Raw genomic sequence first — 17,486 nt, 5'->3', positions numbered from 1 at the left:
GCACCCTTCAGAGGAATCAATAACTGGCCTTTCCCACTGAGGCAAATAATGGTCGTGACAAATATGCCTGCATATCTGCAAAAATTTTAACAGTATAATCATTTAAGCAGGTAATGATTAAACTTTAAAGTTCTTAAGAACCAACTAAGATACTGGTTAAAATGCAGATCCCTGGGACTGTTCCTGGAGATTTTAATTCTATAGGTCTAGAGTGGGGCCCAGGAGCCTCCAGGTGATTCTGAAGCACATCAGTTCATGCACCACACAGGTGATTAAAACTTCTATTGGACTCACTGCACAGGATGCCTGGTTCTATGCTCTGCAGTTTCAACCAGATGGTTGTGCCAGTAGATGCTAAAGAATTAGGTCACCTATTCCTAGTAGCTAGGTTAAGGATGGGCACGCTGCCCGTACACTTGACAATGTTCCATTTGGGGGGAAATTTGTCTTCAACTCAGTCATTCAATAGGCTGGGAGGGATATTTGATATAATCCTCTCCTCTCCCCCATCTCCTTCATTGCTGCCACCTCCTTGCGGGAGGGGCTTTCACCAGAGGGCATCTGAAACTTCTGAACATCTTTGCTCACATCACCCCCAAAACACACAGGTGGTGATAAGTGACCTGCATTCTCTCTCCCATCTGGCAGCCTGGATGCCAACAGGCCTCATCCACCTGTCCTTCAAGATGTAGGCAGTAGTTCTCAACCTTGGCTGCACATTCAGGATACACAGGGAAGTTTTAACAAATCCTGAAGACAGGGGTCTCATCTCCAGACTTACTTAATTGGTGCAGGGCTTGGAGATTGGGAGTTTTAAAAGTTCTCTCAAGTGTTTCTAACAGAGCTAAAGTTGAGAGTCTCTTAAGGGCAGCAGTTGGCATGCCTTTCCTGTAAAGGACCAGATAGTAAAAACATTAGACTTTGCCAATGATACCATCTCTGTTACAACTCCTTACTGCTGTAGTCGTAGCTAGAAAAGCAACCACAGACAACACATAAATGCATGGGCATGATGGTGTGATGGTAACACTTACGGACACTGAAATTGGAATTCCATATAGTTTTCACATATCATGAAATCTTCTCTTGATTTTTTTCTGAGTCAGTTAAAAAGTTCAAAACCATTCTTGGGTCACAGTGGTAAAATCAAAATCAGACAGTAGGTTGGATTAGGTGCTCAGGTTGTGGTTTGCTGAGCAAACCTTCTGGAGCAAACTAAAAATGAATGTTAGAGCCTTGGTGTCATGGTCAGCCATGGAAAACCTATTAGAGAACAACCTTTTAATCTTTACAAAGATTATTTATATATATTTTGGACTTGCTCTTGTGAAGTTTCTTGGTACAGGAAGCTGGTGTTATAAGACATGAGTCTTCTATGTAAATGTAAGAATTATCGAACTCCTTTTACAAACTGTGAATTATCACTTTCCATTCTTTGTTCCTCCTGGCTCAGTGGAGAAAGAATGGAACTAAGTTGGTTTTTTTTTTTTTTTAGTATTAACTAACCTTCATTACATGAGACCATGTGCATTATACAATGCAAAGTACACGAAGGAATACAAGTAAACAAAAGTCCAAAATTATATTAAGTATTAAAAGGTAAAAATGTTAAGAGCTTTGATTTATCTGTAACTCCACTTTCAGATGATAACAAAATCTGGAAAAAAGGCTGTTTAAAAGTGGGCTCTGCAAGCATACAGCCAGAGTTCAAAATCTAGCTCTCTTACAAGTTCTGTGACTTTGAGCAAGTTATTGCTTTATCTATATAATGTCTGTCTGCTTTAAGAAATGTATCTGGAAGTGCCTGGGTAGCTTAGTCGGTTAAGCATCTGGTTCTGGATTTTGGGTTTGATTCTCAGTTTCAGGTCATGATCTTACGGTTTGTAGGATCAAGCCCCACGTTGGACTCTGTGCTGACAGCTCAGAGCCTGCTTGGTTTCTCTCTTTTCTCTCTCTCTGTCCCTCCCTTACCCCTCCTTTCTCTCTCAAAAATAAATAAATAAACTAAAAAAAAAAAAAGAGAGGCACCTGGATGGGGGTCTCTCTCAAAAATAAATAAAATCATTTAAAAAAACTAAAAAAGAAAGAATGAAAGAAATGGGTCTAACCTGTTTTTACAATGCCTAGTACCCAGCTGAGTACTCTGTTATAACTGGGGTGCTATAGTTAATATATTGTAGAAAAGGTCCAATTATGTCTGTTAATGCAAATAGTAATGGACAGTGTGAGTTTCTATAAAGGCAGAATGAGTAAATGCTTAGCCATCTCTATGGCACTGAAACACAGAACGATCCCTTTTCCCAGCCCCCCCTTCCACACAGAGGCACACATTGCCCATGTTGTTGGAGTAGCTCACAGCTCGCAGCTAAGTTCCTTCCCTGAAACTGTCTTCTTAAGGCAGTTGCCTTGCCCACACATGTGTCCCATTCCCAGAGATAGTAGGCATCCAAAGACAGGTCAATATATGAGTTCAAAGGCCTGGTCTCTGCCCAGGAGATCTGCTCAGGTTGAGATGGCATCAGTGGTAAACCTCCACACTGCCCAGTCTGGCATCTGTCACTCCCTGATGTGTTGATCCTGAGAGCCCACCCAGTAAACCTTCTGCATTTAACTCTCCACCTCAGATTCAGTTTCTAGATCCAGCCTGAGCTCTCTAATGAGCTACTGCCAGATTTATGCCACCTTACACTGGCATACACATTTAACTAAAAAATGTCTTCTTTTTTTCATTTTTTTCTTTTTCTTTTTTTTTTTTTATTAATCTGTGTTGTCACAGATAACAGTGGAAAATTCATTTTTAGAGAAATTCTCATTAGTAGCTCAGAAAATCTGGATCTCCTCTCTTATTGCTCAAACATGTGAAAACAACCATTTTCATAGGGTAGGTGCAGTTCTCACAAGCCACAACTCATGTGTAATTAAAGGGGTCAGAGCTGCAGACTTACTCTGTTAGGCAATTCTTAGTTTTCCTAAGGAGAATACCAATAGGAAATGGAACAAATCTGCCTGGCAGGTGGAGAGATGCACCAACTGTCCTTCATTTCCTTTGGCCACAAAGCTCTCTCTCTCTCTCTCTCTCTCTCTCTCTATCTCTATCTCTTATCAAATCATGCTGAGATTAGTTTTTAATGAATTTTGAGGGTCTTCCACCTGGCTCACTCTTCCCTAAAGGAACTGTACCATTGATTTTTCTGACTATATAACACATATATATATAGCAGAATCAGAACTCACTGCTCTGGCATTCCCCAAGCTTTTCCTTTTACTTAATGACAAAAACAGAACAGTAAAAACCTCCCAGATGCTTTTCGGGATTTTCAGGAGAACCACCTTTTCAAAATTAAGGGATTTTCATATGATCCATGGTCCAACTATAAACTTCATTTTGAACCACAGGATAGGGGTGCCTGGGTGGCTCAGACAGTTAAATGTCTGACTCTTGATTTTGATTCAGGTCGTGACCTCATGGTTCGTGAGTTCAAGCTCCACATCTGGCTCTGCACTGGCAGTGCAGAGCCTGCTTGGGATTCTCTTTCTACCTGTCTCTCTCTCTCAGCCCCTCCCCTGTTCATGTATGTTCTCTCCCTCTCTCTCTCAAAATAAATAAACTTACAAAATATATTTAAAAAAATTTTTTAAAAGAAACCACAGATATGCTTCCCTTATACCTGTGATTCTCAGACTGTGGTTTATCTTCCAGCAGCAGCATCAATACCTGGGAACTTGATAGACATGCAAATTCTTTTTTTATTATTTATTTATTTTTGAGAGAGAGGGAGAGAGACAGAACGCAAGTGGGAGAGAGGCAAAGAGAGAGGGAGACATAGAATCTGAAACAGGCTCCAGGCTCTGAGCTAGCTACCAGCACAGAGCCCGACACAGGGCTCAAACCCACGAACTGTGAGATCATGACTTGAGCCGAAGTTGGACGCTTAACCGACGGAGCCACACAGGTGCCCTGACATGCAAACTCTTGAATCAAAAACTCCAGGAGTGGGGTATAACATTCTGTGCTTCAACCAGTCCTCCAAGTGACTGATTCCCCTGCCTGCTAGAGTTTGAGAACCACTGCCTGACATAATCTTTCTTTTCCTTAGTAGAGATCAGAAAATGTCTGATCCTAAAAGTATCCTGACCTACCCATTTATGAGCATCTTTATGCAGGCCCTTCCAGAGAGAACTCACAAATAAGAAATCTGGCATACTGAAACCAAGTGAAATTCCAAATTGAACATTTCTTTATTCTGTCATTTCTGGCTTTCGTCATTTCTCTGAGCTTTGCTCCTTAAAGTTCTCTCATCTTGATGGAGGCAAGTACACAAGAGTCAGGCAGCTCTGGTTTCCAGTTCCACCACTCATTAACTTGCTAGGTGACCTTGGTGAATTCCACAATTTCTCTAAGTCTCAGTGTCCTCATGGGCAAAATAAGGTTAACAGTGATGTCTATTTTGCAATTGTTAACTTTAGTGATGATGATACTGCTGCTGATAGCAGCTATTACTTAATCATAAACTACTCTGTAGATGGCTTGCTAATACTTGAAACTAGAAATAAGTTGAGGCCAGTTCCATGGGAATTGAGAAATCTTTCTCTTCATCTGAGTCAAGTCCTTGAGCCCCAAGGGTCTTTGAACCAAACTGAGTATCGTCAGTGAATTTATTTTTAATCCTTTGTTTAACAACATATACGAGTGGCGCTCATGTGTCAAACACTCTACCTTGGAGCGATGGGTCTGACCCAGCTGTCTAAGAGCTCCTCTTTCTGGAATTTGACCTAGTTCAGAGCACCAGATTTGTAGATTCTCTAGGTCTTTTCTGCTTTTCTCTGACTACCAGCAGTGACCATGGAGCCTTCAAGAACTCCAGAGTCACCTCAAGATCTGTGATCAAGGGCTGAGAAGACCTGAAACCTCTCTGTTAATCAATAAATATTCATTGACCCAGCTATATTTTGGGCACTGTGTCTTTGAAACCTGCCAGGGCTGGACCAGGCTTCCGCAAAAACCTTAAAACTCAAAGATGAGGGATGATGGAATTTCTCTGATTGGTCCATTGAAATAGAACCATGGAGGACCTCACCCCTTCCAGGCCAAACACAGTCCGAGACACACTCTGAACTTTTTCAGGAGGCTCCCATGCAGCTACAGCACTGGTGTTTCCAGAAACACTGGTTCAAAAAGCCTATTCTACTTGCACTGTTAAATGATTCAGACCAGTGTGCCTGTCAACATCAGAATTAGGAATCTATTTTCTTGCTCCTAAAGAGCATTTGCACTGAGTGTAATTGAAAATGTTTGGGTGCTACAAATTCAGTACTGACTTCGCAGAAAACCAAAAAGAGCTACAAAGAGTCATCCTCAAAGGCATTCTTACCTGGCTTTGCACAGTAAAGAAGGCCTGGGGGGAAAATCACCAAAGAAAGCACTTCAGGCAGCAGTCGGAGCTAAAAACACTGGGGTCCCCCCCAAATGCATAGGCTTTCACATTCATGCATCTTAAGCTCTGAATTAATTTGTTCCTTCTCAAACACTTGAGGCCACACCCTACCATCCATATTTAGACACAGACAGCTATCCATTTTCCCAGAGCTCAGTAAATGTATATATATGACTTTTTGAAAGTGTGTGTTTGTATGTGTATGTGTTTGTGTGATAATATCTACATATATGTAAGTTTCTATAGACTCAAATGGATAAATTAGCAGGCCCGGATTTCAGTTGTAACACATTTTTAGAAACCACTTCATAAAATGGATCACATTTTCCATGGAAAAGATGTTATAATTGGGAGTTTAATTCCTGATCAAATAACCCTCCGCAAATAAAATACAGATGTTGTAAGCAACTTGTCATGGAACAATAATAATGACCATTTTACAAACATCTATAAATATCTGAAGCATTAAAACAATGCCATAAGTCCTATAAAAGGGAAATACACATGGGGCGCCTGGGTGGCTCAATCGGTTGAGTGTCCGACTTTGGCTCAGGTCATGATCTCACCGTTTGTGGGTTTGAGCCCTGTGTTTGGCTCTGTGCTGACGGCTAGCCCAGAGCCTGGAGCCAGTCTTTGGATTCTGTATCTACCTCTCTCCCTGACGCTCCTCTGCTCATGCTGACTCTCTCTCTCAAAAATAAATAAAACATTAAAAAACTTAAAAAAAATACACAATACACAATATCTATACATGTAGCCTCAAAGTTTCTTTCACCCCACAAAAATACAGCTCAAAGGAATTATGTTCTAAAACTAATGTGCCAGCTATAATAACATGAAATATTTGATTAATAACTTAGCAAACCTTGGATTTTTAAGGAGAATTTTGGGGATGATTTAAATAGTCCCAATCTTTTATTGTTTTAAGGTGTCCAAAAAATTTGATCTAATGTCTTCTTTTCCCTTGAGGTAAAAATCTATTTCTTACTGCATCTACTACCTCCATTTTATCAGCCTCTTTCTCCTCCTGCTATTTCTGCTCTTCTTCCTCCTCCATAGCCACTCCCCTTCCCAATATATGATTATTATGGAAATACTGTATTGTCACAATGCAACTGTGTCCCAGCCAAAGACAATTACTCCAGGATTAGGCCCCAATCACTGTCTCACCCATGAATTTGATATTTGGAACCCAGGGAACTTAAGATGCGCCTCCCGCAGAGGCCTCAGGGCCCCAAACCCCTGTCCTACTGATTTGTTCACTTGCTTTTCAGGTTCCATGAGCTGCCCCAATATCCTTTCAAGAAACCTCTCTTCTGGCTTAGGCTAAGCGGAGTCATTTTCTGTTACTTAAAGCAAAAAGACTCTTGGGGCACCCAGGTAACTCCCTCACTTAAGTGTCCAGCTCTTCATTTCAGCTCAGGTCATGATCTCATAATTGTGAGATCAAGCTCTGAGTCGGGCTTTGGGCTGGGCAAAGAATCTGTTTAAGATTCTCTCTCTCACCCCTGCTCACTCTCTCTCAAATACAATAAAAGAAATAAAAAATAAAGCAAAAAGACTGCTCTAAATATACCTATGACAAGTAGATGCACTAAAAATTATTCTTCTACCTGAAAGCTCAGGTCAGAGCAAGTACTGCTCATACTTAACAACCTAGAAAATGTGCACAACAAATGACAAAAACACACAACAAATTAATAAGCACTACATAGTTTCACTTTAGGTATTAAGTGTATGATAGGAAAATCCTTATATACCAAACTGTTATTCTTGGTTCTCTCCAGTGATTTGTCTGTCTTTTCTTTTATTTTGGCCTACTTTCCAGTTCCCACAATAAGTCAGATTTACTTCTTGTAATCATTAAGAAAAAAAAAACACACAGTGAAAAAATTTTAAAAATGAGATGTCCCACAGAGGATTGACATTGCTGATGATGATCATAACCATGCTGTTCTCTCACTTAGAAGTGACTTTTTAGGGGCACCTGAGTGGCTCAGTCAGTTAAGTCTCCAACATCCACTCAGGTCATGATCTCACAGTGAGTTCCAACCTCACGTTTTGGGCTCCATGCTGACAGCTCAGAGCCTGGAGCCTGTTTCAGATTCTGTGTGTGTGTGTCTCTCTCTCTCTTGCCCTCCCCTGCTCACGTGTTCTCTCTCTCTCCCTTTCAAAAATAAATAAACGTTGAAAATTTTTTAAAAAGAAGTTATTTTTAAAGATGACTCAGGCCTGCTGTTACGCCCTCAATTGTCCCCCACTATCTTAGTCTATTCACAGCTAAAAGAGCAGTTTCTGAGCTTCAGAGCAATGTCACTGGGAAACATTAAGGACTGTAGGGACGGGATTTGGAATGAGAGTACTTGGGTTTGAGCCCCAGCAAGAGTGGTATGGTTGAGAGATGGTCACTTACCTTCACTGAGGCTCAGCTTCCCATTTAGCTTCCCTCAGCTTTAAAGTGGGGAATTACAGGGGCACCTGGGTGGCTCAGTTGGTTGAGCGTCTGACTTTGGCTAAACTCATGATCTCGCAGTTTGAGAATTCAAGCCCCACACTGGGCTTGCTGCTGTCAGTCTGTTAGTGCAAAGCCCGCTTGGGATCATCTATCCCCTTCTCTCTGCCCCTCCCCTGCTTGTGCTCTCCCCAGAATAAATAAGTATTAAGAAAAAGAAAAATAAACAAAATAAAATGGGGAACTACAGCACTCTCCTCTCAGGGTGTTTGTGTGGTTCCTAAGAGAACAGGGAAACAAAAGTTCTATGCAATGAGAAACAAACATTACCTACTCTCTCCTCCCGGCCTCCAGCAGCCCCCTTGGCCAGTGTGGCTTCAGGCTGTGCTTCTTCGTCAAGAAACTAGAAGCGGCCACTCTGCACTCCTGCACTCCAAATTCACTTGGCTGAGGATGTGCTGGAAACTCAGGCCCCGAGGCCTCAGTTATCCTTCTCTTACTGGCTTTGTACCCTTTCAACAAAATAAAATTCACTTATATGATACTGAATACTCCAAAAATATAACCCATCTAGTACCTATACTTTTTTTGGAAATTGTAGTAAAATACATCAACCATAACATTTACCATTGTGGTTGGTTTTTTTAATGTTTATTTATTTTGAGGAGACAGAGAGACAGAGTACAAACAGGGGAGGGGCAGAGAGAGAGAGAGGGAGACAGAATCTGAACTGTCAGCACAGAGCCTGATGTGGGGCTTGAACCCATGGACTGTGAGATCATGACGTGAGTTGAAGTCAGATGCTTAACCAACTGAGCCACCCAGGTGCTTCCCATTGTGGCTGTTTTTAAGTGTACAGTCCAGTGGCATTAAGTACACTCACACTATTGTGCAATGATCACCACCATCCATCTCTCTTCCACTTCCAAATTGAAACTCTGTCCCCATTAAGCACTAACTCCCTCCCAACCACCCAAGCCCCTGGCAACCCCCATTCTACTTTCTGTCTCTGGATCTGACAACTCTAGGTACTTCATATAAGTGAAAAATGACATAATATTTGTCCTTTCGTGACATAATATCTTCAAGATTTGCTATGGTCTGAATGCTCGTATTTCCCCAAAATTTGTATGTTGCAATCTTAACTATCGAAGGTGATGGTATTGGTAGGTGGGGGTCTTTGGGAGATAATTATGTCATAAGGATGGAGACCTCCTGAATGAGATGGGTGCTCTCACAAAAGAGAGATCACAGAGCTCCCTGTCCTCTCTAGCAATGTGGGAAGTCTGGGATTTGGAAAAGGGCCCTCATCCAGCCATGCTGACTCCTTGATCTCAGACCTGCAGACCCCAGAACTGTGAAACATAAATACCTGTTGTCTATAAACTACCCAATCTGTGGTACTTTGTTGCAGCAGCCCAAACAGATTAAGACAAGGCTCATACATGTTGTGGCATGTGCCAGTTTTCTTACTTTTCCCCCCCAGCTTTATCGAGATATCATTGACGAATAAAACTGTAGTATTCAAAGTGTACAATGCGATGACTTGATATACATACACATGCTGAAAGAACTCCGACAGTTAAGTTCATTACCACATCCACCACCTCCCATATTTAACTTTTGTGTGTGTCTGTGTGTGTGTGAAAACACTTAAGATCTAGTCGCAACAAACTTCATTATGTGATACAGTACTGACAGCCAGAGTCCCCATGCTCTGCATTAGATCCTCAGGCTTTACTCATCTTATAATTAAAAGTTTGTGCCCTCTTACCAGCATCGCCACATTTTCCCCAACCCCCATCTCCTGGCAACTACCATTCTACCCTGCTTCAATACATTGGAAGTTTTTCTTGTTCTTTTTTTTTTTAAGATTTCACATATAAGTGATACCATGCAGTATTTGTCTTTCTCTGGCTTATTTCACTTAGCACAATGCCTTCCGGGTCCATGCATGTTGTCATAATTGGCAGCATTTTCTTCTTTTTTAAAGTTAATATTCCTTTACGTGTGTGTGTGTGTGTGTGTGTATCACATTCAGTTAGTTTTGATTTGCATTTCCTTAGTGATGAGTGATGGTGAGTATCTTTTCATGTGCTTACTGACCGTTTGTATATCTTCTTTGGGGAAGTGTGTATTTAAGTCCTTTGACTAGTTTTTCATAGAGTTGTTTGGTTTTTTGTTGTTGAGTTGTGTAAGTTCTTTATATATGCTGAATATTAACCCTTTGTCAAATATGTGATTTGAAAATATTGTTCCTATTCTGTAGGTTGCTTCAGTAACTATATTTCTTGACCTTACACCTGTTCATTCAAATAGTAACTGTGCACCTGTACGTGAAAGACACTTCACTAATGACTGAGCAAAACAATGCAATTAACTTTCATACTCTCTGTCTCTTCATTTGACACTGTCATGCTATCAGAACCCTTCCCAATGCTTGGAAATATTTTTTTTATTACTAGATCTTTGGAGTCTTCTAAAAGGAATTTAATTGACTATTTCATCTCAGATATCTGAGAAATGAGATCTCAGTACTAAATAGGCTGTGAGGAACTGAGGAGCAGTGAAACTTGAAACTAGAAGAGAGAGTCATTATTCATACACACACACATACACACACACACACACACACACAGCCCAAAACCTCCAGCAAGAGCTCCCTGACATCTACACGTGTGTGACAGGAAGCACTTCCACTCACATCAGAACTTGCCTAAGATTATTTGACTGTTAGGTTTTAATGTAATTGTTCCCCCAGCTGATAAATGTTATAAACTTTGATCCTGGGACACTGGACCCTTACTGAGGTCTTAACATTCTTTCCTGACCAATGAACAATGGCACTTGTTTTATCCAACCATGTACATTCCATCTCAGCCAGAGTGCTTGTTTTCGATCCTTAGCATGACCACAATAAATGAAAACTTAAAAACTCCTGTATTTTTTTTCTCCTTACCACTCTCCTCAGTAAATTTCATCATTAAGGAGTGTTCCCTTGCCTGGCAAGTTAATAGACTGTGTCTTTTATACTCACATCTGGCAGTCTTTATTTTGTATGCTCTGTGGGCTACAATTCTACCAAGTCCAGTGATCTCCTCACGAGTCAACAAAGAACCCACACACCAGATTCAGTACAGTCACTCCGTTTTATGCAGTTTTATACACACACTCATCCACGGGTAGCTGCAACTGATCTCATTCCTGTAATCCTCAGGACAGTTAGATAAATGCCAGCCTGTTTTCAAACAGATATCTTAATTTAGCCAACAAATATACAGATATTTGACCTCTACAGAATACTTTCCCTCCTCTTGCTCACATTTCTTAGAAACCATAAACACAGGCCTTTATATAAATGTTCAGCTGCATCTGGGATCTGCTTTGCATCAAATGGTTGCGCGCGCGCACACACACACACACACACACACACACACAGTATGCATTTGTCTCTGAAGAACTGACTTTAACATCCTGTTGAAGCCAAAGAATCAAAATTTCAAGATCGTGAATTAAATTTGCAGAATCACTGTTCATTAGCAGTAACGTTTCAAACAGGAAATTAGTCCAATTACAATATCCTCTGAATTATGATCTCTGCTTCCTCATTGCCTTATCCAGTACCAAATCACACAAAGAGCCTGCTTAGTGTCTACGGCAGCAGTTCAAAAAACAATGCTACTCAAGGTTTTTCTTCCCCTGTGGAACGGAATGGAATGGGGCAGATAAATATTCTATGACTTGTGGCCCCTTAAGATCAGCCAGAGAAAATGAATCTTAAGCAAGGACCCCCAACAGGGAGCATTTACCACCCATTGTCTAACAGCTCCGCATGTTCCTTCGTAGACCCTCAGGGATGACAATCACGGAATGAGGCAAACCCACCGACAGCTGCTGCTTCCCAGCTGTCTTGGAGCGTGGAGTGGGCAGATCCTGTGCTGGGAGTCTCATACTTAGCCTGGCTGATTTTATTACCAAATATGAGTTACACACATAAGGCAATAAATACAGGAAGTGGAGCGAATAGTAAGACAGTGATCTGGAGATCCCTCCCACCAGCAGTGTGCCCTGACCCTGGAAGTAAATGTTGCCCTGTGATAAATGCGATGAACTAAATGTCCTCTTGACAGTTTCCTATGAAGTTCTCTTCTTTAGTGTTGAAAGTCAATCCCTGCCCCATCAGCTCCACTTCCCTGATGTGTTTATCCCTCCTTCAGTATCTGAGGCAGGTTCCTTACTGGACACAAAGAAGGAGGCATCCTTAAGGAGAGAGGAAAGATTTTTCTCCTTTGCAAGATGTGGATGCTTACTCAAAGGAGGGAACCCAGGTGTTAGGTTTTAATGACCTGATTTATTTGGTGTGAGTGTGTGTGCATGTGTTTGTGCCCCGATTTAGATTGAATGAGGGTTTTTGGGTTTTCTTAGCTTTGTTTTAAAAAACCATAATAGAAACTCTTTTAACAAGAGAGCAAATGACTATGTCATCCTTAGCATGCTTTTAATTTTCCCTTTCTCTTATTTCCTCTTGCTATTGTTTTCTAGACATTGAAAGACAACTGTGGCTGTGAGCCTTTTTTGTCCTAGGGATCTCGTTTCTCTTTTCTATCAGGAAAACCTCCTCCTTGGCCCTTTTGCATGAATACCTGATTACTAAAAACTAAGATCCCATCCTAAATCAGTCAGGAGAATAAATACCTGGGTAAGACTTAGTGGAGGAACAACAGCAAAAGCCACCCACGGGACTCTTTTGGGGACTAAGTCTGCGTCAATGTGGAGGGGCATGATGGAAGCTTTGAAATGGGTATGAGCCAGGGAACTGCTGAGAAAGTGAATGGCCTCTGTCCTTTTCCTTTTTTCTCTGCTCTATTTAAGTATTCTCTGTGTTCTAGAAATCCTGTGCATTGAAGCCTCAAACAATTGGCAGAAAGGTCCGTCACGAATACAAGAATTCTACTCCACCTTTCTTCTCCGTTTCAAATGCTGACCCACGTGTTATATCTGAAATCATGGCTCCTTCTTTATTATCAGGAATTTCCTGTTACTATCTCCTGATTATCTGGAATAACGTATTAACTAATTTAGAGACAGTGAGACCATTTATCATGAGTGGAACATCAGCCTGAAATATCATCATTTGAATCTGTAGTGGCAATTACATACACTAGTTTATTAGCATTCACACCTGATTGATTTTATGTTTATGTTTGATAGTAAATATAGGGAGATAGCTGTGGTCTTACAAAATCTTTCTTTTGGAATTCTAACTGGTCCGGTGAAATTTTTTTCTTGGATTAAGTAGGATTATAAATTAAATGAAACTGTGTGAATATGTGAAACTTAGATTTAAAATAGCTTGAAACCTAGGGGCACCTGGGTGGCTCAGTTAGTTGAGCATCTGACTTATGCTCAGATCATGATCTTACGGTTCTTGAATTCAAGCCCCCTATCAGTCTCTGTGCTGACAGCTCAGAGCCTGGAGCCTGCTTCAGATTCTATGTCTCCCTCTCTCCCTGCCCCTGTCCCACTTGAGCTCTGTCTCTCTCTATCTCAAAAATAAACAAACATTAAAATTTTTTTAAAAATAGCTTGAACTTAATGTTTTAATGATAACATCTGAGACCATTGGTAATAAAGAAACGTGAAAAGTGATTGAACATCAAAATACATATAAGGGGAGAGAAGAAAGGAGAATGAGCTTAAAAAAAGGAAATATTTAAAGAGAAGGAAGAAAAGTAAATATTTGAGAAGTAAGATAAGGATTCAAGGTTTTCAAGAAAGTGAACGGCCCCTGAGCTTGCACACACCTGCCCAGAGCACAATCTACCATGCCTGAGCCACACATGGATACATCCACAAAGCACAATATCCAGATACCATACCAGGCACCTTCCTCTGGGTGTGTGCATTAGTTATAAACTGAATCTTCATAGCACAGAAAAAGTAACCTTTTACCATTTACTAAACAATGGGAAAATATAGACTTACAAGTTCACAAAGATACAAAAAATAGATCCTAAAGTTTAAAAAAAGATACTATATGACTGACAGGAAGGAATATCAAGTAGTCAGTTCTGCAGAACAATCTAGCAATACGCACCAAATGCTTTCAAAACAGTTATATTATTTGGTCTAATGGTAAACCTCGAGGACGTTATGGTAAATGAAACAAATCAGTCACAAAAGGACAAATACTGCAGGATTCCACTCACATGAGATACCCAGAGTAGTCAAATTCATAAACACAGGAAGTAGAATAGCAGTTGCCATGGGCTAGGGGAGGGGAGAATGAGGAGGTATTATTTAATGAGTACAGAATTTGCATCTGGGAAGCTGAAAAAGTTCAGGGGATGGATCGCAATTGTTGCACAGCAATATGAATGTACTTAATGCTACTGAACAGTGCACTTAAAACTAGTTAAAATGATAAATTTTATGTGACACATATTTTATTACAATAATAGTTTTGCATATTTAGTAGTAGAGAAATGCTCGAGATGGTAGAACTAGTATCAACCATTTTCCAGATTTTCTATAAAAATTATTGTAAGTTCATGTATGAGTAAAAGACCAGAAAGTTATTCCAAAACACAAAATGTTGGTGGACATTATCTTAAGTAAGATTATGAGTGATTTTCTTTTGTTCATACTTTTCTGTATTTTCCAAATGTTTTAAGTTACCATAGAGTATTGTTTTATTTTACTTTTTAAATATAATTTATTGTTGAATTGGCTTCCATACAACACACAGGGCCCATCCCAAGTGTCCATAGAGTACTGTTATACCCAGAAAACAAAATTTAAAAGCCCAGCCCCTAGGCAGATGGTAGTTACACTTTGGTGAGCACAGCATAAAGTATAAAGAAGATGAATCACTATGTTGTACACCTGAAACTAATGTAACATCGTGAGTCAATTATCTACAATTTTTTTAAAAAATTAAAAAATAAAAGCTCACCCCCCACATCTCTATCCCCTTACTCTGCTTTATTAGTACAGTAATGGCACTTACTACTACCTAAAACTATATCGTATATTTATCTGTTTCCTTGCTGTAGTCTTGTTCCCCGAGCTAGAACATAAACTCCATGAGAACAGACATTTCTGCATCCTTAATTCTTGAACAGTTTCAAGCATTTAATGGGAACTCCATAAATATTTGAGTGAAAGACAATGAGTAAATGAATGAATGGAAAATCAGTCATTCTCAGGTAAAGACAGTGGGCATTCCTTCATCCTGTGCTCCCGTTCCAGCTACCTGAAATGGCCACTCTCTTCCTCCCATCTGTAACCTGTTCAGCATCAGAGGAAGGGCTTTATCCAGGTTGAGGATCATGAGGATGAAAATAAAGCCTGGACACATCCAAAGTAGGGCTAATAGGGGAGAAAGTCATCTAGACACCAGTCACCTGCAGGATAGTTGAAGGGACTGAGAAAGAGGCAACTCAGACAAGAAGAAATGCAGCTATCTCCAAATCCCGGGAGGTAGTCAGGTGTAACCATGCATTTATTCAATAAATCTCCAGTGAGCCTCCTCCAAGTGCCAGGAACTGAGGTGGCCACCAAGAGTACCAAAAAAAAGTAGAATTAGATTTCATCTGTGAGACTCCAAAGGGAATACTAAAGGTTGCTGAGAAACTTGGGAAGACAGATTTGAATGCATCATAGAGAGTCCAAAACAGCATTTCCTAAAGTACATTTCATGGAATGCTAGGGTTACATGGGATGTTCATTTATGTTACATGAGGAAAAGATTCTGGGGCCAAGTAAGTTTAGACAATCTTGAGATGGATTTTTTTTTAAACTACAGCTCAGAACTTCTTGGGGTTTTTAATATTCTGGTGGATGTTGCCATTCTCCGAAAGAGCAATAGGATTGCTTTCCCCAAAACTTTGAACCACAGGACACCTTTTCTAGGCCTACAATTTCATGGGATGAGTATTAGGAAGAATTATCCTCTCTTCATAATGAGAACATCCACCTTTGGAAAAGGTGGCCCACAACCACGGATGCACATGCTGACTGGGGCTTGTCCCTGAGACACACAGAAGCACCACTTCGAACAGACACCCAAGGCTTCATCCTAAATCACTCACATCAACCCAGTACTCTCACCTCACAATTATCCCACTTACCAGTCTGGGCACTCTCACTTACTCCTCTTTCCATTCTTGCCTTGAACTTGACCTTAATGAACCATGCCTTGTATTTCTGCTTCTGACTTGTGCTCTGTGTAATGATGACTCTGGTTCTTCCCCTACACTGTCTAGGGCCAGCTGGGTAAGGCTGCTGGGTTCAACTCTTCCATGCATCCCTCTGTATACAGAGAGGAAGACTCAGACAAGGAATAAGCAGGTTCTCATGTCTCATAAACGGGGAGACCCTGGGATTTCTGATACAGAAATTTCTTCCCCGGTCTTCTTTTTAGCTACTTCTTCAACAGGTCTGAGATTCTATAATGTTCAATTTTCAGACATAATCTTAAATACTTTTGGTACCTGGGAAACCAGATATTTCTACGACTGCATCATCTTATCAGTTCTTATATGGAATGCAGATGCTCCACCACAGAACTGGGAAATCTTTCACATGATGGGATAAAGCCACTCATCCAAGGTCACTGGGCTATGTTCTACCTTCCAGCCATTTGAATAAAAGCCCATGGTGACTTTGAAGGCTTGCATGAAATTCCTGCAGGGAGAAACTATTATGACTTTAAACCACAGCACTAAAAAGTCCATCCTATTTTTGTTCTCTTACCTTGTAACTTGGGTTCTCATGCCAAAATCCAGTGACCTCATTGACTGCAGCACTTCGATACAGCCCATGTACTGGAATAAGAAAAAAAAAAAGAATAAGTAGGGGAAAAATTAGCACAATGACACTTCCCATCTTCATAGTGATTTCCTGGGAAACACCTTAAGTCAGCTTTTGGTATCAACTTACATTCCCACACTCAGCCTATCATTGATATTTCTGACCATGAATGGACATGTGCCTTGAGTTTCAGTTCAGTTATAAAACATCAGCTAAATCCAAACTATTATGCCAGAAATGCAGGTAACAACAATGTGAGTTCATTGGTGCAGATCATGGGCCATGGGGCCAGACTGCATGAATTTGAATCCTGCCTCTGCCACTTACTAGTTATGGACCCTCAGGAAGTTACTTGACTTCTCTGCACTTCAGTTTGTCACTGATAAAATGGGAGATACTACTAGAATTGCTATGAGAGTTAATTTTTTTCCACATGGGTGAAGCTCTTAGGACAGCACTGGGTACTTGCGTGTGCTCAGTTGTTATGTGAGGCAAACATTACAGCAATGGAGAATCCTCTAAGGAGATAAAAAAAAAAAAAAGCATATAAATGCATAAATACAGAATTCAGCAATAGAAGATCTTCCTTTTTCACAAGATCATTTACTAAAAGGATTCAAGAAAGGGAAAAAAAGTCATGTTCTACACCAGGAATTAGTAAATTTACCTTGAACATGGAGTATTAGAAAAGAATTTGTGCCTTATAAGCTAAAGACAGTTTATATGTCTTATGGCAGCAGTAGAAACATGACAGGCTGTGCTATGAGAGGGAGGTGGTTGGTCAG

General features: G+C 40.5%; 1 protein-coding gene across 1 annotated transcript in view; it reads right to left on the bottom strand.

The window, feature by feature from the left end:
• Positions 1-16,715, bottom strand: part of SHC4 (SHC adaptor protein 4) — a gene marked incomplete at its 5' end in the record, with an annotated part of 83,868 nt that extends 67,153 nt beyond the window's left edge. The window contains one exon of the mRNA XM_039218056.1: positions 16,645-16,715. Within this exon, the coding sequence (XP_039073987.1) occupies positions 16,645-16,715 (71 nt within the window). The remainder of the gene's footprint in view (positions 1-16,644) is intronic.
• Between the last annotated feature and the right edge of the window lie 771 nt (positions 16,716-17,486).

This window comes from Hyaena hyaena, unplaced genomic scaffold, assembly GCF_003009895.1.
Source record: "Hyaena hyaena isolate Hyena2069 unplaced genomic scaffold, ASM300989v1 scaffold_730, whole genome shotgun sequence".
NCBI classification, from domain to species: Eukaryota; Metazoa; Chordata; class Mammalia; order Carnivora; family Hyaenidae; genus Hyaena; species Hyaena hyaena.
The sequence above is the reverse complement of the archived record's forward strand: the minus strand, read 5'-3'. Positions and strand labels throughout refer to the sequence as shown.